Consider the following 20,512-nt stretch of genomic DNA (forward strand, 5'->3'; position numbering starts at 1 on the left):
TTGTCTGTCGATGTTGTTGCAGAAGAAACAAGACGAAGACATATGGATTGCTTTTATATTGCTTCGGGCAGGTCTTTGGCCCCTGCCAAATGAGAAGCAAAATCATCAAGCTGTCCTTGATGATGCCTAGATTGAATTGATACTAAATGAGAGGACACAATGTTGCGCATTCCATGGTCATTTAGGTCGTAGCAAAGCAATTGCTAGATGAGGTGGTCTAGTCGCTGCAAGCGGCAAGAACGATGAACAGCATTGCTGATATGAGGCACGGTCTCGGCCAAAACAAACAAATACGCCCGTGGAAAGGTTACACGAACAATAGAGAGCATGGATCGCCAAGATCTTGGCAATCGATGATTTTCTCACTTTGAGCTATACTAACATCGCACTAAACCGAATGACTTCAGTATGAGCAGAACTAGACCAGATCTTGCCAAGGACCCCGAGTTTCTTACTTGGCGAGACATGAACCGTGGGAAGTCTGAGACCAAAAATAGATCTCAGAGTTCTAATTCGATCGCCATCATTTCCTTGGCGACGATGAATCAAGTCATTTTTCAACATCAATAAGTAACATCATGGCATACATCCAATAGTTATTGTGGAAGTAGTTGTGTTTACGAGCCTGTCTGCGAAATTATGTTGGCGGTCTTCCCCAGATTGCTTGGCATTACTTGGCGTACGCCAACTCCCTCGTAGGTAACTTACGGAAACTCATCTGCGCCTTTTGTAGAAAAATTAAAAGCTTATAAGATCCTCAGGTTCAATATCCAACAGCCTATTTTGTCATTTACGTGGGGAGTCTTATATATTGCGCTTACAGTCCTTCTCCTCCGCGTGTTTCAAACGAACCGGGTGTGGTACAGAATTATTCGCTGGTCTCCGGGGAGGAGCGGAAGCATATTATACTCAAAAACGGGATTTTGCAGGCGCAAGGTGAAGATTGCGCCAAGCGCCAAGTCCCTGGGATATCAATGCCAATGACGGACAGCCATATGCGACAGCGAGAGAGCGGCGGGAGTAAGACTTGAGCCAAACAATGCTTTTGTCTGGATACGGTTCCAAACCAAGAGCCACTGACCCGTGGCGATAGTTCTCCGCAAGCCACTACCGAAGCACTGTTCAACATGATATTTGACCCCGTTTCATGAGATTCCCAGTAATGAATATTCTTAGAACGCACTTCTCTGGTAATATTGAAGAATGATCATGGAGCTGGCACCGGTACACAGGCCCCTTATTGGGCTTGAAAAAACTCAACTTCACATCCGCGATGATGATTATATACGTTCAGTCAAGTATGAAACAAGCTCGCGAATGATTTTGAAATGCTTTCCTCTCATTCATAGATTAGCCCATTGCTGAGTACGTGAGGTTCTATATGGCCTCTGCATTTCGATTTCCTCTTGCGTGAACCAGTTGCCATGGAATCCATAGGGCACTCTCTGGGGTAGTAAGATCTTCGCCACCACTGTTGTCATGTCGCACGCTTCAATGACCCAAAGCTCGCTTCTGGCATCCTCCGGAGCCTCTCCATCTTCATGCAGCTGGGACTCATCGAACGTTAAAGTGAGGAGGTATCCATCATCCTCGGATTGAGCGTCATGCCGAGGAACAAATCGAGGCTCTTGAGCGTACCATCCTTCCGGGGCTTGAAATACTCTGATAGGATCTTCAATGTCATCGTTTTGCAAAATCTCAGCAATGCATCTTTCATCAACACAGCCATCGACTGATTTGATTTCTTTTTCAATTCCTTGCCGGATCAAGGGTTGAATGTCAATTTTAACAAGACAGTCGACTTTCATAGGCTCGCCTGTGCTTGATCCAAACATTGCATCCTTTGAGGAGCATCCGTATATGTATTTGGGTGCAGTTGTCGAGCAGGAGGGCGAGATGACAGGCATCTCAAAGGGAATAGCAGATAAGGCCCATTGATGAGAGATCAAATTCCGTTTTGTGTCCGACAGTAAGAATCTATAATAGTAAAGTCGACTGTCGCTCCCCTGTTCTTCGGGAAATCTTGGACTCGAAATTGTGTCAATGGCGCCCATAGAATATAGCATATCCGCACTGGTGTAGCGACATGCAACCATATTTACAGCCTCAACTTCTTCATCTTTTGCTGACTTTGGTGCAAATTCATCCCAAGTGCTGGCGGTGTGGAAAATGAAGCAAGCTTCTGTTTCAAACCATCGCACTCTACCGGGATCGTGACGGGGGAAAATACCAAATCGTGATGGTGAGTACTGATCATAATGAACAATGGGTCTCCCTCTCAGCATATTGACAGGGTCCAACGACATTGGAAGATCCAAGATGACGGTATACTTGGGTGAGACGCCGAAATCGTGCATCAATTTTGGGTCTGAAATCCCCGGTACCGAGGCATGTAATGGGTGCTGTTGTGATTTTGCTTCCCCTTTGCTGGGAATGACCGAATACCAGACGAAAGGAGGTAAGAAAGATGTTTGAAATGAGATCAGCTCCCCAGTATTGTAATCGACACGCGGCTAATTTCGCAATCAGTGACCATATTCCCACCCAGTATGGACGGCCACTCACATGTGCGGTGGTCCAATCTTTCAGAAACCCAAATAGTCCACTGCGACCGAACAGGTTATCATCGGAGCCCGAGGTTGCATATTCGTGATCCGCTGAGGATCCATTGTACCAACCGACAGTCTCTAGATGTGGCAACTGTACCCTCATCGGCGGTCCGGTTTGACAAGTTGCGAGAGTTCTCTTGTCGTGATATAAGATTGCTGTATTTGCGACACTGATTTTACGCACTGATGGTACGTGCATATTAAAGTGGGACCAAGTAATGAGGGCTAAGAAGCGACAAAGTTCACAGAATGTTGAAATCACCGAGGCAAGAGGGTGAATCAGTGTCGCGATACTAGGCAATATCGATGAACGGACTCTGGGCATCGACTTTGTTGCAAGGAAGACATCTGTCAAGATGTATTTATTAACAAAGCAGGGCTCAATTTTCCCGGATTGTCCAGTTGTTCGAAACAATACACCACTCAGCATGCCGTCACCGTCGAACATGTGCATATGGCTGCTATGATCGTTTCCAAAGCTCGGGTTGCCGCCATTTCGAACATACTGACCACCATGAAGCTCGACGGGAATAGTTCCCGTGTATGTACATGGCTCTAGATCAAGCTGACGATGGATCGGTGCAAAGTTGCCTCTCAAGCATCTTTGACTTGGTAAGCTTGTGTTCCTTGTTGGTAGAGGTAAGACCTTTGAAGTTACCGATGTGGTTTATCCGCGGCGCGCATCTTGCCTTTTGCCGCGTCTCCCATGGCCCCAACACGATGTCAACTCATTAGAAATATCTCTAAGAGGGCTGTCAAGAGAAACATGAGTTAAGTCACGTGGCAGGTGTGTCTCGGTAATGCTGTTTGGCGATGAGAACGTTTTTGAGCAAAGCGCGTGAATGCCGGCAGGAGAGTTGACGTCACATCGACAATAGCCAGATTGAAGCAAAATCAGTGTAGTTTTGCTATTCACAAAGTCATTTATTCATCGAATCTACAAGAAATAGCACTTTTGTCAAGCAATTGCTCACCATTGGCCGATCGAGGTATTATTCTCAGGCTTCTGACGCACATAAGCGAGGCTGAAAGCACGTACGAAAACGAGCGATACGAAAACGAGGGCACAACAGTCTATGATCTCAATCACTCCTAACTACTCATGAAAGGCCATTGCAGGTCTCGATTTATCAGCCGCATCTGATATGCCTGATATCGCTGGAAGTCAATCTTTAGATCGCGGCTCTCCGCGATTCCAATATTTGATTACCATCAGTGAATACGGCCAATTTCCAATTCCGCCAATAAACGGCAAGGGGACCTTATCCTTCTGTCAGACCGACTAATCCAGATCGGGCAATACATCGGCGTGTATTGTAACATCACGTATTTGGGCGTACGATCTCTGTAAGCCCGGTTTTAATGTTCACGACTAAAACATTGTGAGATTCCTTCAAGGGCAACTTGAAATCTGAGGATATTGGCTATTCGGGGAACAACTATATTCAACCTGAAAATGGTTGACACGCAGAGAAAGAAAGTGATTGTGATTGGTATGGTAGCAAACGTTTTACTATCCTGCTTTCCTGGAACCGAGCTAACTGGGTATTATCTAGGAGCGGGAGTTGGAGGTGTCGCAACCGCAGCCCGACTGGCAAAGGCTGGAATAGAGGTATCAGTGTACGAGAAAAATGATTTTCACGGTGGAAAGTGCAGTAATATCGTTCACAACGGCTATGTAAGCAATTGTTGATTGAATATTGGAGACTTTTGTTGACTTTCCTCCAAGCGCTTTGATCGTGGAGCATCAATCATGCTCATGACCGAGGTCTTCGAAGAAACTTTTCAGCATTTGGGCACATGCATGTCTTCACAGGGCATTGATCTTCTTAAATGTGAACCAAACTGCAATGTCTGGTTTCAAGATGGAGATTGTTTTGCGACTTCCACTGATGTCGCTCACATGAAAGGTCAAATCGAGAAGATAGAAGGCTCACAGGGATTTGATCGTTTTCTAGCGTTTCTCCAAGAGTCTCAAACCCATTACGAGCAAAGCTTGATTCACGTGTTGAAGAAAGACTTCCCTAGCTTTCTGTCACTTCTCAGGCCAGCATTCCTGCCTTGGTTGTTTAGATTGCATCCCTTTCATAATGTCTGGCAAAGAGCAGCCAGCTTTTTCCGATCCCATAAACTTCGCCAAGTTTTTACCCTCGGGAGTATGTATCTTGGAATGTCTCCGTTTGAGACTTTTGGATACTTACACTCTCCTACAATACGCTGAGTTGGCAGGTGGAATCTGGTACCCTCGTGGAGGGTTTCACCGAGTAAGTCGACGTCCATCAATGATGAGAAGCGAGCCTAACTTTGAAAGATTGTTGAATCCTTGGTTGAGATTGGTACGAGGCTTGGTGTCAAGTTTCATATGTCGCATCCTGTGAAGAAAGTTACCATATCGCCGGATGGGAAGGCTCTAGGTATTTCGTTAGGTGCGGACAGATTTGTCGAAGCTGACGCTGTTGTTATCAACGCCGATTTACTTTATGCCCAGAGAGCGCTTCTCCCATCGGATCGATCAGGGCGAGCTGATATGGGCAGGAGCAAAGATGTCTCTTGCAGCAGCATCTCATTTTACTGGTCCCTTTCCAAGAAGGTCCCCCAGTTAGAGACTCACAACATCTTCGTGGAAGATTCCTTTGGACAGCAATCCAACCAGATACACATGCAGCAGCAAGATTCACTAAAACCATCATTTTACGTCCATGTTCCCTCCAGAATAGACCCGTCAGCAGCACCAACAGGAAAGGATGCTGTCATTGTCCTTGTTCTGGTCGATAATCTTGGCACTTCAGATCCAAGGAACAATCCTTTGGTGAAGAATGAAATAACCAAATTGGTTGTGTCTGCCCGCAAGCACGTGATATCCTCCATCGAAAAGCGAACCGGCGCCTCTGGCTTCAAACATCTCATCGATCATGAGATGATCAACACGCCATTGGCTTGGCAAGAGACATTCAACTCTGAGAGAGGCGGACTATTTGGTCTCGATCACAGCTTCTTCAACATTTTGTCTTTCCGACCCAAGATCAAATCCGATGACTTTGACGGTGTATACTTTGTTGGTGCCAGTACGCACCCTGGAGCTGGAGTACCGACCTGCTTGGCAGGCGCAAGACTTACCGCGCAGCGAGTCCTAAAAGATTTGGAGGTTTCCATCCCCTGGGAGAGTCCTACTCCAAAATTCAATCGTGTGGCCTCGCAATTCTCTGCCAAGATCATGGGTACCCAGTCTGTGTGGAAGCGAGTTTTCTTTGCTCTAGCTCTCTACATGGCTATCGGGATAGCTTTAGGAGGAACATTGTGGGTATTGTAATTTGGGTCTTTGTTTATATTGTTTGTGAGCTATCAATCCATAATGAGTAATTTTTCCACAATTGTAACGACGTGTCGCCCTATTGTTTGTATAGCCTTCCTAGATCACGGCCCTCGAACCTGCTTTGTCGGAGCCACATCGGTGGATGATCGATCGATCGATCGCCCGGGACCGGCTAACGGACAGCCGACAAAGACCGAGCCCAACATTCACTTTCCCTGCTTTTCCCGCTTTCACTGGTCTTACATGCGTTAGTGGTGCCTAGCCCAGAAAAGTGCACCAAGGCGCTTGATTTAGTGACCAATTACGTCGTCATTACACTTTTGGATCACTTTGGGACTCTGTAACGCTGCGGATGTGCTGTCCCGGCAGTCCCGATACGGACACTTCTGGGTGGAGCAACTCCGTTTTGGGCCAACTCTATCGCTGTTTAGTGTATCTCTAAGCCAATATTACAACGAGCCATATATGATTGTGGACTAAGAAACTCCATTTTTGCGGGCTGTGGCTGGTAACTGTGTATTACTGAGTCGTAATCATCGTTACTCCACGCATCCTCCAGTGGAAGCGCAGGCCCCCCGTTATCCTGTTTAGAATTACAACACGTCCATTCCCAGCAAGGGATGCGGAGCTTCACGCAAGCTTCTTCCAATTCGGCTGGACTTTGGATCGGCGACTTCTTGAGTCAGCAAATGATTGGATCCGACATTTATAGAGAATGTCTGGTTCATTTTCTCTCCACCGCACTCCTACACTGATTTCGAAGACCCTGTGCTCGGTCGGCAAAGGCAGTTGCACACTCGACATTCGGCATAATGGGATATGATTATTGGCTGGTGTATGTTGTGCAGAAAACATGACAGAATCCCGCAGGTTCAGTGAGGCCTAACACTCTCTGTAGCCATTTGACCTGGACACTTCCGCCCGCTGTTTTACTCACGGCGGCCTATTGGCCGTTTTTCACAAGGCTCGAAGTTACCAAAATCCTAATTCTAATAAACGTAAGAGAGTCATAATATTGCTTCAGAATCACTATTGACAGCATCAGATCGCCGTTCTCGCTACCATACCGTGGGACTCGTATCTGATCCGCAATCGCATCTGGTCATATCCAGCCGATGCAATTCTTGGGCATACATTATTTGACATTCCGTTTGAGGAAATTTTCTTCTTCATCATCCAGACATACTGCACGAGCTTGCTTTATGTCGTTCTCACTAAGCATCTGGTCCTTCCGGCGTATTTGCTGCCACGGAAGGGCAATTTCACAAAAGCCATTGGAACTGCAACATTGATGGTTGGAACTGCTATGGGCATTATTTTCATGTTGAGCAAGAGCCACTTGACATACCTTGGCCTGATCCTAGCATGGGCGCTTCCTGTATTGACTTTCCAATGGTGAGATTTTGAATTCCCGATTGATTTTACTGGTCGGGTAATCCTAACATGGTTGATTACTAGGCTCCTTTGCGGGAATTTTCTCATTTCCTTGCCAAAGAAACCTCTTCTTATTTCCATCTTGTTGCCGACCTTCTATTTATGGATTGTTGACTTTTTCTCGCTGCAACGAGGCACATGGGTGATTGAACGTGGAACCAAGGTGGACATTCGGTTTGGGGGATCATTGGATCTAGAGTAAGTCTGGATGAAGTTGACGTCGCAATTTTCACTAACATAGCTTTTTATTATTATCAGGGAGGCAGTCTTTTTTCTGATCACCAATGTTATGGTCGTTTTCGGTCTGGTCACCGTGGATCATGCTCTTGCAATCGCCGAGTATGACACGGTCATGTCCAAGCCGGCGGACAGCCGTCAACCCTCGGTCGCCCAGATCTTCTGGTCTTATATGACCAGCCAGTCGAGGTCTTTCGATGTTCGGTTTCTCGAGGGATTGAACGCAGCCATTGAGAAGTTGTCTCAAAAGAGTCAAAGCATGTACTTGGGTAGCGCGATGTTCCAGGACAGATTACGCATCGACCTGGTTCTCTTGTATGAGATTGACCCATTCAACGAAAAGGCCATTTTGAGTACTAATTATTTTGCAGATACTCTTTCTGTCGAGTTATTGATGATTTGGTAGACGAAGCCCCAGATCGTGAGACTGCGCAGGCGAACATCAAAGAAGCATCGCAAGTTTTGCATTGGCGCTTCTCAACGAAGCGGCCCACCAAGCCTCTCTATGACTATCTGGAAGTCGAAAACAGTCCCGAGCAGCCAAGCTCTTTATCTCCACTACTCTCCTCCATTGCATTGCTGCCAGTTTCTCGTCTCACCTTGACACCACTACTCGAACTTTTGACCGGATTCGAAATGGATCTCGACTTCTCCATCGAAAAGCAAGCGTTCCCGATTGCGACTGAATCAGATTTACAATTATACGCCCATCGTGTCGCGGGCACCGTCGCATCTTCTCTCCTTGAGTTGGTATTCAGCCACTATGCAATGGATCAAACAAAATATGATCGCGCTCAACAAGAGAGAATCATCAACTCCGGGCATTGTATGGGCCAGGCATTACAATATGTCAACATTGCACGTGATATCACGCGTGATGCCGCGATTAATCGAGTCTATATTCCTACTTCCTGGTTGGCCGAAGAAGGACTCACGCCGACTGATGTACTAGCAAGTCCGCATGATGACAGACTTGCCATCTTTGAAGATCGCATGTTGCGAAAAGCGAACGATGCCTATGAACAGAGCGTGAGAGCAATCGATGAGCTCCCCAAGGAGGCTCGTGGTCCTATTAAGACGACAATTGAAAGCTACATGATGATTGGGGAAATGGTTCGCAGGAGACGGCAAGCTGGGATCAAGGCGGAGGGAAAGTTGAAAGTCCCTTTGTGGCGGAGGCTCCGGCTTGCGTGGTGGGAGATGAATGCTAGTTAATTCCTGAGCTTCATTTAGCCAATAGCCTTGAGTTACAAGAGAAGTCTCCCATCCAGCGAGTCTACTACATTCTATTGTACATATACCAGGTGAAGGTGAAATGAGGGCTAATGGACATAAATTGGATGAACTGAGAAAAAAACGGTGATTGGGAGGGGAATGGGGTAGTAATGGAAGCCAAAACCCGAGGTCAATCCTAGCAAACGGCTTCAGCCAAGGCGAAAGGGTTCAAATAAATTGACGACTGTAATCTGGCCATGATTGCAGATTCCAGAATTCCCGACCATCGAGGAATATTTACCCCTTGTTGAGCGAGGGTTGGGGGACCAATGCCCAAACCGGTATTCTGTTCGGAGCTGTAAGGGAATACATAGTGTGCTTTCTCCATTCTGACTCATGGGTTTCGGTACTATACAATTATGGAACAGATCGCGATAATCGCCATTAGGTCCGACGTGAAACCTGGAACACTGTTAGAAATACCGTACATTATCCAGATCGGGAATTGTGGGGCCCGATATGGAGTCAATAATCGCTCCAGGAATTTGTCACCTGCCAAGATGAGGCCCAGGCCTCAGCCTGCTTAAACCCGTCTCTCGCTGTGTTGGACTGTTCGGCCTAGGAATCCGTGTCTAATATTTACAGCCTAATGACCACTCCAAGCGCTATTGTTGTGGGTAAGTAGAGCAATGGCGATAAATGCTGCGCAATTTACTCACATATTCTAGGAGCTGGTGCCGGCGGCATAGCCACAGCTGCTCGATTAAGCAAGGCCGGATACAAAGTCACCGTTGTCGAAAAGAATGGCTTTGTTGGCGGTAGATGTTCCCTCATTCATCATGAAGACTACGTGCGTTTGTCGAGATTCTCAGATTCTCTCTTCGTATCGTTTGTATTCAGTTCTAATTTAATCTTAGAGATTCGACCAAGGTCCATCCCTCTTGCTCATGCCAGAGGTCTTTCACCAGACCTTCAGCGATCTAGGCACATCTGCAGAAGATGAGAAAGTACGATTTCTGAAATGCGAACCTAATTATCGCATCTGGTTCTCGGACCATGATCATTTTGAATTGTCGACTGATCTTTGCAAAATGAAACCTCAAATAGAGCGGTACGAGGGCCAAGATGGCCTGCAAAATTTGTTGCGATTCATGAGAGAGTCCGGTCAGCATTATGACCTCTCCATGAAGCATGTTTTATCCAAAGACTTTCCCAACCTGCTGGCTATGCTGCGCCCGAAACTACTTGTGTCTTTGATGGCCTTGCATCCATTCGAGAGCATGTGGAGTCGTATAGAGCGACATTTCAAGTCGGACAAGCTTCGGCGCGCCTTCACTTTTGCTAGCATGTATCTTGGTATGAACCCTTTTGAAGCTCCTGGGACATATTCTCTGCTGCAATATACCGAGCTAGCGCATGGAATTCTGTATCCTGAAGGTGGATTCGTGAAGGTCAGAGGCTTTACCTGATCATTTTTTTTTGTTTGTCCAATGCTTACTTCTGCTTATAGGTCCTTGAAGCGGTGGCCAATGTCGGCAAGCGGCTGGGCGTTGAGTATCGCTTAAACACCGAAGTCGCATCAATCATCTACTCCCCGGACAGCGAAGCTAAGGGTATACGACTGAAGTCAGGCGAAGAGCTCTTCTCCGATGTCGTCGTCATCAACGCGGATCTAGTCTACGCGTACAATAACCTGCTGCCTCCCAGTGCTTACTCTCGAAGCTTGACCAAACGTCCGGCGTCTTGCAGTAGCATCTCATTCTTCTGGTCGTTCGACAGAATCATCCCGGAGCTGCACGTACACAATGTCTTCCTAGCGGAAGAATACAAGGAGAGCTTTGACGCCATATTCCACCGCCACCAACTCCCCAATGAGCCATCGTTTTACGTCAACGTCCCAAGCCGCATCGATCCCACTGCAGCTCCCAAAGGAAAAGACGCAGTGGTTGTGTTAGTACCGGTCGGGCACCTGGTGGACGACCCTTCTAATCCCCAAGACTGGGACTATTTAATAAAGCATGCTCGTGATGTCGTTTTCAAGACTATCGAATCTCGAACAGGGGCCTCAGGATTACGCGACAGCTTAATCCATGAGTCAATCGAGACACCCACCAGCTGGAAAGCGAAATTCAACTTGGATCGCGGCGCGATTCTCGGACTTTCACATTCGTTCTTCAACGTTCTGAGCTTCAGACCCAAGATTAGGCACCCTGATATTCAGGGACTGTACTTTGTGGGCGCAAGTACACATCCCGGGGCTGGAGTTCCTGTTGCGCTTTCTAGTGCAAAGATTGTGAGCGAGGGCATAATAGCGGACATGTCTCGGAGAGGAAAGGGAATCGTATCCAATCTCTTGATGGGGCTTTGTTTTTTGTTCCCGATCTTGGCCATGTTGTTTTACTATAAAGTCCCGCAATAAGTGAAGGGCAGAGAAGCATTGGTCGTGTCCTTAAATTGGAATGATATTGGCCCGCCATGACATGATATAACAACAGTTGCCCCAGAGAACCCTTGTACTTCTGACTCTAGCTGTCAATTGCCCTTTAAACATGAAGAAGGATGTTCAGGTATATTGCGTCATGTCGCGATCAAAACAGCAACAGCCCATGGCGCCATGGTCACCGAATAATTTCCATGATCACCCTTTAGATTAGTAGTAACCGGCATGACCGTTACATTGAAAGGCTGATTACCCTCGTTCTGAGAGCCAGCCAGCATCTCCAGCCTCCCTGACTCCGTCTTCGGAATACTGATAGTGACGTTCTGTTCATCTGGCCCGTAATTCGCAACTTTCATAAAGTATCTGGAGTCGGTCTTCGTGGCCACCCAGTACAGTGGGCCAAATTCCCCCGTTGAATTGACTGGAAGAACCGTGTTTCCCTTGTTTGAGGAGAACATCCGCTGCACATAGTAGGACGTTGAGAGTGTGATTGTCTCTGGGCTCGAGTTGAAGCCGTACATGGTGGGCTGTACCATATGTTAATGTCGGCTTTGGGCATCTAGTATTGCAATACAAACTTACCGACCACGATATGAATCCGAAATGTTCAAGCAATGGCGCATACGCTGCCATTTTCACAATATCGCTGTTCCGCTCCATGCCCATCATGTAAACAGCCTCACTGCAGCTGCCTTGCATAAATGACCAGTAAGTTCCAAGGGCGCTCGACGTATTCCGACACCCGTATTCACCAACCATGAGGGACTGGTTTCGGGGCTGGTTGTCAAATTGATTGAACAGGGCCACAAAATCATCAGGCTGGCGATACAAGTGCAGATCGATGATGACATTCTGTGGCAGTGGCGACGGCAGGCACGAGTAGTTGCCATTAGAGGCGACTAGCGTGATGTTCGGGTATTTGTCGTGTATCGTCTTGTAGATCTGGTTGAAGCGATCCGGGTAAGTATCACAGCCACCAGTGAGATCGTCCTCGTTGCCAATCTCAATAAAGTCGACTTTCCAGGGCTTCTTTTGGCCGTTCTGAACGCGCATCTTTCCGTAATGGGTGTCTTCACTACCAAAAAGGTATTCCATCTCATTCATGATATCATCAATGAAGGGTTCAAGATCCGGGCCAGAAACAATATCGCCATAAGACTTTCCAGCCCAGACAGCCAGGAGAGGAACCATGTTCATATCTTCGCACCACCATAGGTACTCATCAAGGCCAAGCGCGTCTGTGTTTGGATAGAACCAATCGCTTTCGCGTCCGGGGCGCTCAACGAGAGGGCCGATCGTGGTGTTCCATTTCCATCTACTGTCGACCTCCAAGCCCTCGATGTTGTTTCCACCTGGAAATCGAAGAAAGGCTGAGTTGACGTGCTCAAGAGCTGTGGCTAAATCATGCCGCAACCCATTATCTCTGTCATTATACGTCGGTGGGAATAACTGGATTAAGCCAAAGTTCAATGAGCTGCCAGCCACTTTCGATCCATCGACGGTCAGATGCCACTCGTTATCCCCATCCGGAGACTGAGTAGAATTGAATGACGTTTCAATTTCTTTGAATTTTGAGCTGGTGCTCTGAACGGTGAGATTGTGATCGGCATACACGACACCGCTAACGGATCCGAGGAGTTGCAAATTGACCGTTCCAGAGTAGTTTCCTTTCATCCAGAACGAGCTCCTGTACGTGTGATTCATGACCGGGACACCGAGGTAGCCGGTATTTGCGAAGCCGACGTACTCGGTAACGCCATCAGGCACAGAAACCTTGAGCGAAGACGTGATCGCTTCGCTCACAGGGTTTGACATGTCCTGAGAAATCTCGGCATCTCCGACCGGTGCGTATGAAGTCATTCCAAGACTCGTACCTTGGAAGCCGTTATTTTGTAGCAGCTGTCCGTGTATGCCACCATCGCCTTCACAGCCTGTTGTTAGTGCTGGTTCGCTAGCTTCATAGGGTCTGGCATACCAGAATGATCCATTTCCTGATAAAATTTGATCCATCAGCAATTAACTTGTAGACGTTGGGCTTTCCTGAGCAAACTACCTCGAACATTACTCCGTACAGTAATGGGCTTGATCTGTTCCTCCCTTCCCTCCCAACAATGAGGGTCACCGGCTCGGAATTATTGCCAGTGCTGATCCCCTGCACGAGGCCGATCATCGATCCAAGGCAGAGGTAAGCCACACATCCTGGCTTCATGATGCTTCAGGGTTCAAATACCCGACGTGGAGATGGCCTGTGAAGAAAGAAGAAGTCCTCTCAGGGGATTGGGGGCCTGGGGGCCTGAACGACCGAAGTGTTCCTGGAGAGGCACTTGACATCACTGTCGGAGAGTCTCCGCCGCATTCAATCTGCGTCACTCGGCTCTAAATTGAGTCGACATCATGGATCTTAAGATTTGTGGGGTGCAAATCAAAACCCTTCGTAGGCGGCATTAGCTTTTCTTCCTTTGCCCCGGTCGATAGGGACGCTCAATGAAGTACAATACTGCCTTTGATCGTCCAAAATTGTCCAGCATTTTCAATCATTCCTGATGAATCAAAAAACGTTATCATAGGGCAATGGGTTCGTTTGGGCTAGGTGGAGTGCAGGATCGCATGTTTGAAGTCATGACGTAGGGCATAATTTCATCCGGCGACCACGCGCGATTGTACAATCAACGATCCAGTTTGCAAGAATCAACAACTAATATGACTTGAGACAAAAAAAGTTTGAAAGTAAACACAATTATCAGAATACAGTGTGGGAAGGCGAAACGTGAGGAGAAGTTGTGAGGGTCGAGTTCGAACACGCCAACTAAAAGCGGATGGCCGCCGAATGCCCTGATACATGGGCGATAACTTTCCATGAAAAAGACCCACAATAAATTAATATACTTTTTATTTTTGTAAATGTGTAAAGTACGGTTTTAAGCCTCAAAGATTGGGGTCATCGAGGATTGAATTTATTACCAATATGAAGGGTGCTGGAGTCACGAAAGGGCTAACAAAGCATTGAGTATCTGTGGTTCCTGATCAAAACTTTAGCAATAGTGTTATAGTAAAGCTAATGAATTGGAAGCTAATCTGGAATTCAAAAGTGATCGAGCACAGCCGCTATAGAGATGGGTACCATACGTAAGACAATCAGCCGAAGGAGATCAGCTGTTACTTTCGTGGCTTAAGAACAGATCCGGCCCGACTCTCGGTGGAATCCGCTAGTCGAGTCTCGTCGTTTCATCTTTAAACGGATGCATCAAGTTCCTGTGGCCCTCCTTCGCTCTTGTCGATCACAACCTTGTGTTTGAATCCCGCGAGCCTCGCTCTTGTCTCATGGTCAAGCTCGGCTGTCATTTCTGGCATCGTGCCCGGTGCCTCAAAAATCCCTTCATTTCCGGCTTCAACTGGTCCATTGTTAGGTTCAGTGGTTTCCAAAATGCTTTGTTGGCGACGGCGCCGTTTGAGGATGATGAGGATGAAGGCTACTCCAGCGATGACCAACACACCAACCCCCACACCAACCCCCATACCTGCTTTGGCACCAGAGGATAATCCCGACCCTGAGGTCGAGGGGTTTAAGCCACCATTCGGAGAGCTGGAAGCAAGTGTTACATTCGAAATGCTGGGCAGAGCCTGAGTTGTTGTCGCGGTTCCGTTGGATGAACTTCCGTTGATTATGAACTGACGCGATTTGGCAACGTAACTGTCCTCCCCCTTAGCACCCATCAGAAAGAAAAATTTGTCGGAGACTGATAGGTTTCGCGCAGTCTTAACAGTCCAGTCGCACGATTGAAGGCCAGCAGCTGGTTCTATGGAATCCGAATGAGCGAAAAATGGCGAAAGGGGGAGTGTTTCCTTATGAGCGTATGAACTTACCACAGACAAATTCTCCTACAGTGTTTGGGATCGCTTGCCACAAAGCGATTGAAACCGTGTTTGATTGTGACTCCTTCCACTGGATGTCTATGGTGGAACCAACATGGTAGATTGGGTCGTCTGATTGGTTTTCAGGACCATTAATGTGATTTTCCGGGTATGTGAAGACGTAGAGAGCATTAGCGGGTAGACAGAGCAGCAAGACAAGCAGCAGCTTCTGCATAAAGGTCGCGACAATTGTTGGTCGTCGTGACATATTCATGTTGGCGGCTGCCTCCCCGATTCAGGTAGGGGAAGGACGGTGTCATGAAGAAGTTCAGTCCATAGCGCCCAATATAAGGAAGCACGAAAAAAAGAGGATATTTGAGCTGTCGCTTTCTGTGTTGGTGAGTCGGCCCCAGATCTTCAAATGATTGACTGCAAGTAGGAAGGGTCTTAGCGGCTTTTAACTTCATTGAGTAGAGATCCTCGACTTCTTCCCGTTTTCGCTTATGCCAATCAAATAATGTATCTTGAGCACTTCGGAAGTCAGCTTCTTAGGCTGGAGATTAGGATTCAGAAGCATGAAATCTATTATCAGTTTGTCAGGTTCCCACCCAGAATCAGACCATATCAAAGCAAAGTATTGAAGATCATGGTTGAATTACGGATGGCCGATCAGCATGGCCCGCGTCTGTGCGTTATGCGGCGCCTACAGAAAATCCCCTCTTCGTCAAGCTCCACAGTGATACAAAGTACGAGCTGACAGTGAACTCGAGGCCTGAGTATCGTAAGTGACCCCATTTGATGTGGACTCGAGACAGGAACTTCCGGGCGTGGTCGATTAAAGAAAACTTTTCCAAGGGATGTGAGTGTCCGAGTTTAGTGAACATGTTAGACGGTGCTGGAGTCGATGATCCCCTTATTGGCGTTGATTGAGGCTGTGTGTCTCATTAGGAATAAGGTTTGGGTCAGTCAAATCCCGTCAGACCCAATTTGATTTACGAGGCTGAACTGCTAAACGTAGTCACTGGGGCCCGAGCTCACAGCGACCTCCGCCTCTTCAACAATGGAGTCGCGGAGGCCCGTAGCCTCGAATTGACAGAACCCATTGACCCGGTACAGCTCGTGTAGTTATGTACCGCAGCGCGGGATGCTCTGAAATGGGCCCAAGGCGGCAGGAGCTAAATATAAAGACGCCTATGGTCACGTTGCCCCTATATTTCCTCTTATACGCGCCTTTTGAGTATGCCTCTTTCCTTTTGTACTCTGACTTGCTAAAACAAATTCTGCCAGTAGGAAACTACAGGGAAGAGGACCACCGTACCTATTTTCGTCCTGTAGTAGTACGGGAATGGAACTTAGGACCCAACCCAGTCACATGGGAGTCTCATACAGATGTCTAGCCATGATTTCAACATCAGATTCAATGCCCTGCATCTGTCAATGCAAATCAGCAAGTAATCTATCGTGTTCTTCTATCGGTAGCACATGGGTGTCAAGCATTCATAAACGAAAAAAGCAAAAGGATCCTCAAATCTGGGTTTGAAGGAAACATAGAATCCAACGTATCTTAGGTATAATGTCAGACAAGACTTTTCAAGCTTCTATCAAAGTTCATGTCGCTCCAGCGCATACTTGACATCCTAGGCGATCCAGAGCTCACATTCACAATTCTAGTGGCGCCCTTGGGGTTTTGCTTGGAAGCTTCGATGATCTTTGGCATGATCAGGCAGGTAAAAAGCCAGTGTCCTATGTGGTTGGTCGCGAAGTGCATTTCGATCCCATCCTCCGTGAGGGTTCGTTCTTGTACACCCATGACACCGGCGCTATTGATGAGAATATTGACGGATGGCACGTCTTCCCAGGCCAGGACCTCGGCAGCGGCAGCGCGGACGGACTTCTGGCTGGAAAGATCCATCTGCAGAGCGCGATAGCTCACGTCAGGCCAGTCTCTCTTCAGAAGTTCGATGCATTCTTGGATCTTAGAGGGGCTGCGACCAGCGACAATCAGGCTCGCAGGAGACTGAGAGGCCTGTTACACAATTACCATCAGTCCAACTCATGCTCAAGAATGGGAGAGTGTGGTAATACTTACAAGAGCTTGCGCAGTGGGGAACCCGATTCCACCACGATTGACGCCAGTGATGATGACTGACTTGCCCCGAACCTGGGATGAAAATTTCTCCGCAACTTCAAAGCCCTCGGTGTTGGCATTGAATTCTGAATAAGTCGTAGCTGCCATGGTTTCTATGGTAGAGCTGAGCGTAGAGTGTTGGACGAGTTTCGGTACATGGATTGGATGGTAATGTAGAGCTGAAGTGATCGACCTCAATTCTCGAAGCAGCACCACAGCCTATTTATGTTCTTCTGTAGGTCTCTACCATACTGACTTGGATACTATACATGACGTTGTGATCCTACATATAGCTACCGACGGAGCCAATGGGAGATTGATTGCCAGATTTGGAAAATAATATTAAACCATTTTGAACGGACAGAAGTGTCTGGCCAATGTGAGATTCACTTCCAATTTGAGTCAAGTGAGAGAGAGTTCCCCTGTATATTCCTTCGGAGCTTTGATCTGACCGAGACATTCGTTGGGGCTTTCGGACATTAGCACGGAGGTTCCCTAACTCCGCACCGCAACAATCGAACGGTAAGACTTGTAACAATGGATATCGTGCCTTGGAAGATGTGCTGCCACCTTTTCAAACGTCTCGTTGGACTATAGCGAGGATGTCACAGTCGACATTTCTACCGTCTTTGATTACGTGAGAAACCGAGGTCGGAGAAATAGTTTGAGTTTCCTTAATCTCCTCACGTCTTCAACTAAGAGAAGACGAAAGTATTTGACGCTCTGAATCTAGATAGCTTGCATTTCTCAGCAAGACACGCGACAAACGAGTGGCACGGGTCGTCTGCTGGAAATATTTAGAATCGGTGAGAAACCATATCGTGGTCGAGTAATCTCGATTCAAGGGACGTTTCCCGTCATTCCTCACAATGCACTAATCCATGATCACTTCCATTGAACATCACGGAGCGGGGTGGTCGAGTCTATGGTACGTAGTTGAGGGCGAATTATGGGACCGAGGCAAGGCATCTTCAGCCTTAGTGGATAAAATAGAGCAACAAAACGATCTTCTCGGCTCTTTGAACCCAAATAGCTCGAGAAAGAAAGCAATTGTTCCAGCAGGGTTGTCCCTGCGTTGGAATACTCGCCAAATGGGACTAACCACTGATTATCGAGGTAAGAGAGTTGCGGACGGGGATATGACGTGGTCATGTTAGCACTGCACGGATATGACGCCTACGCTCTGGAGATATCGGAAACGGCTGTAGAAGGAGCCGAGACCTATGTCTTGACTTAGATGGAGAGCCCACCTGCTTATCATCTTGGATCCGGGAAGCATCAACAGGGCTCACATGGTTCTGCGACCTTTGTAAAGGGGCATATTGATGATTCGACGAACTTTGATCTCGCGAATGATTATACTGTGAGTTAAAGCCCCTTGAACATGGTCGTTGGAGTCATTGACAGTTCTTCAGTTCCTAATCTCATTCCAATGCTGTGTAAAACAATACTGAATTATATCATCTAGTCTCCTTGTTTAACCGTTATCTTAGTACGTTCAGTTTCTCACATTCTCTATTCTTTCATCTTGATCTCATCCATGTCATGATCTTCGCCGGCCTCCAAATCCAAGCGCTTTGCGTGGGCCAAGTTTTCTACGCCAGCGACAGCACTCTCAAAACGGCGGCCGCGTTTCTCGGGTCCAATGGCAGTTGTAAATATGATTCCGAGCGCGATGATGGCCGTAGCGACACCCATCACGGGACCATAAGCTGATGCACGAGCCCCCGATGCTGTGGTCACCCAAGTGTGCTCCGCAATAGCGTTCACAATTTGCGCCGACGGGGAGCTGATCATGTTACCAAGTTGGTAAGTGAGACCTGGGAAGGAAGATCGAAAGGCGGGGGGAGAGCTCGTTCAGATGAATGGGGATGACTCCCCAAGCCCCCTGGATGAAAAATTGGATGAAAAATCCGGTCGCACTCAATGCACGTTCACCTTCTGGGAGGATCCATGCCGGGATCATGATTGCAGAAAGCAGAGCTGCGACGACGATGGCCCGCCGGCGGCCCACAAACTGCGACAAGTATCCAATGATGGTCCCGCCAACGCATGCTCCAGTCTTCATGAGAATAGATGCTCGGGATGCACCAGAGTTGTCGAGCTCTTTTTGAGTGAGCATAAAGGTCGTATATGAATCTTGCGACGTGTGAGAGTAGAAATTGAACTGACAGGGTCTCAGTCAATTTGCCTTGCACCGAATCATTGTTCACTCACCCAAGTCATGAGAATGACACAGTATACACACATCCGCCATTCCTTGCCCACCATGGATTTTGTCTCTTTCCAAAAATCACCCGCGCTTGTGTGCTGCTTGCCAGCTTTTTTTGCCTCAAGAAATTGCTTGGACTCGGGAAATACAATGCGCAAAAGCCCAATTCCGATGGAAACACCGGCTAAGCCATGTTAGTATGGAGCAGTTTCATATTCTCCCTTGTCAAGTCTTGCATTACCTGCAATCCAGAATACGGCCTTCCAACTGGCCGTTGAGCCCCCGACACCCAGGTTGGCACAAGCTGCAAACACATATCCTAGTGAGTACCCTTGCTGGAGAATACCGGACATAAGGCCTCGCGCATTGACCCTGTGTAAAAACATCAGTTCAGTCCGGGTATTTCTTATTCAAAAGTGAATAGCTCACGGGCAATGCTCCAGCGCCATGGCTATAGCGTTTCCATAAACGCCTCCCATGAAAAGACCAAAGAGACTTCGCACTGCCAAAAATTGCTGGAAAGTGTGGCTGTAGATCGTGGCAATCTGCAGCACTCCAAGAACAATCATATTCACCACCATCGGCCATTTTCGTCCATACCTGTCACCAGCCAGTCCGAAGAGAGCCGCACCAACGCTTCGGAGGAGGAGAGTAAGCGTGATGGCAGTCGTGACATCTGTCTTGGAGCGATCATAGTAGTCGGAAAGCTTTTTGGTCTGGATGGAAAGGGCATGGAAGTCAAACGCATCGGCCGTCCATGCTGCTAGCCCGACTAAGAAGAAGAGCCAGTCTCGAGCAGATAGCTGGGCCATTAGACTGATCGGATTCTTGAGGGGCTCAGGTGACTGCCATTCTGAGTGAGATTCGCCAGACTCATTGATGACTTCCACGCGCTGCTTCCAAATGAAGAGATCTTTGAAAGACTGCACAGCTGTGGGCAGGATACCGTTGGCGATAGGCTCTGCCCGATCATTTGAAGGCATTCTTTGAGGTATGTACAGAGCCAGTCGAAGTGAGGGATGTTCTGGGTTAGGTCAAACTCCCAGTGAACTTGAGCCGATCTTGTACCATC

The 20,512-nt window shown here is 47.6% G+C and overlaps 8 protein-coding genes across 8 annotated transcripts; 3 read left to right on the plus strand and 5 right to left on the minus strand.

Moving 5' to 3' along the window:
• Positions 1–1,343: 1,343 nt before the first annotated feature.
• Positions 1,344–3,317, minus strand: N7477_001680 (carotenoid oxygenase family protein; the record flags this gene model as incomplete). The annotated part of the gene is made up of 3 exons (XM_056963343.1): positions 1,344–2,513; positions 2,566–3,211; positions 3,268–3,317. 3 exons carry the CDS (start codon positions 3,315–3,317, stop codon positions 1,344–1,346), a joined length of 1,866 nt encoding a protein of 621 aa, XP_056826262.1.
• A 1,654-nt stretch (positions 3,318–4,971) lies between these two features.
• N7477_001681 (phytoene desaturase family protein) lies at positions 4,972–5,919 on the plus strand (the record flags this gene model as incomplete). Its single annotated transcript, XM_056963344.1, has 1 exon — positions 4,972–5,919. One exon carries the CDS (start codon positions 4,972–4,974, stop codon positions 5,917–5,919), a length of 948 nt encoding a protein of 315 aa, XP_056826263.1.
• Positions 5,920–6,734: 815 nt separating this feature from the next.
• Positions 6,735–8,808, plus strand: N7477_001682 (Bifunctional lycopene cyclase/phytoene synthase; the record flags this gene model as incomplete). Its single annotated transcript, XM_056963345.1, has 6 exons — positions 6,735–6,757; positions 6,821–6,920; positions 6,968–7,317; positions 7,381–7,554; positions 7,615–7,908; positions 7,965–8,808. 6 exons carry the CDS (start codon positions 6,735–6,737, stop codon positions 8,806–8,808), a joined length of 1,785 nt encoding a protein of 594 aa, XP_056826264.1.
• A 649-nt stretch (positions 8,809–9,457) lies between these two features.
• On the plus strand, positions 9,458–11,227 carry N7477_001683 (phytoene desaturase family protein; the record flags this gene model as incomplete). Its single annotated transcript, XM_056963346.1, has 4 exons — positions 9,458–9,485; positions 9,537–9,658; positions 9,726–10,259; positions 10,319–11,227. The coding sequence occupies 4 exons, from the start codon at positions 9,458–9,460 to the stop codon at positions 11,225–11,227; spliced, it is 1,593 nt and encodes a 530-aa protein (XP_056826265.1).
• Positions 11,228–11,385: 158 nt separating this feature from the next.
• N7477_001684 (alpha-L-arabinofuranosidase A) lies at positions 11,386–13,457 on the minus strand (the record flags this gene model as incomplete). The annotated part of the gene is made up of 3 exons (XM_056963347.1): positions 11,386–11,775; positions 11,831–13,147; positions 13,302–13,457. 3 exons carry the CDS (start codon positions 13,455–13,457, stop codon positions 11,386–11,388), a joined length of 1,863 nt encoding a protein of 620 aa, XP_056826266.1.
• Positions 13,458–14,479: 1,022 nt separating this feature from the next.
• N7477_001685 (uncharacterized protein) lies at positions 14,480–15,374 on the minus strand (the record flags this gene model as incomplete). Its single annotated transcript, XM_056963348.1, has 2 exons — positions 14,480–15,045; positions 15,113–15,374. 2 exons carry the CDS (start codon positions 15,372–15,374, stop codon positions 14,480–14,482), a joined length of 828 nt encoding a protein of 275 aa, XP_056826267.1.
• Positions 15,375–16,676: 1,302 nt separating this feature from the next.
• Positions 16,677–17,336, minus strand: N7477_001686 (uncharacterized protein; the record flags this gene model as incomplete). The annotated part of the gene is made up of 2 exons (XM_056963349.1): positions 16,677–17,126; positions 17,190–17,336. 2 exons carry the CDS (start codon positions 17,334–17,336, stop codon positions 16,677–16,679), a joined length of 597 nt encoding a protein of 198 aa, XP_056826268.1.
• A 1,407-nt stretch (positions 17,337–18,743) lies between these two features.
• On the minus strand, positions 18,744–20,423 carry N7477_001687 (carboxylic acid transport protein; the record flags this gene model as incomplete). The annotated part of the gene is made up of 5 exons (XM_056963350.1): positions 18,744–19,048; positions 19,152–19,395; positions 19,446–19,624; positions 19,682–19,812; positions 19,870–20,423. The coding sequence occupies 5 exons, from the start codon at positions 20,421–20,423 to the stop codon at positions 18,744–18,746; spliced, it is 1,413 nt and encodes a 470-aa protein (XP_056826269.1).
• Between the last annotated feature and the right edge of the window lie 89 nt (positions 20,424–20,512).

This window comes from Penicillium maclennaniae, assembly GCF_028827695.1.
Source record: "Penicillium maclennaniae strain IBT 15551 chromosome Unknown utg000002l:1.0-2354659.0:1.0-2356205.0, whole genome shotgun sequence".
NCBI classification, from domain to species: Eukaryota; Fungi; Ascomycota; class Eurotiomycetes; order Eurotiales; family Aspergillaceae; genus Penicillium; species Penicillium maclennaniae.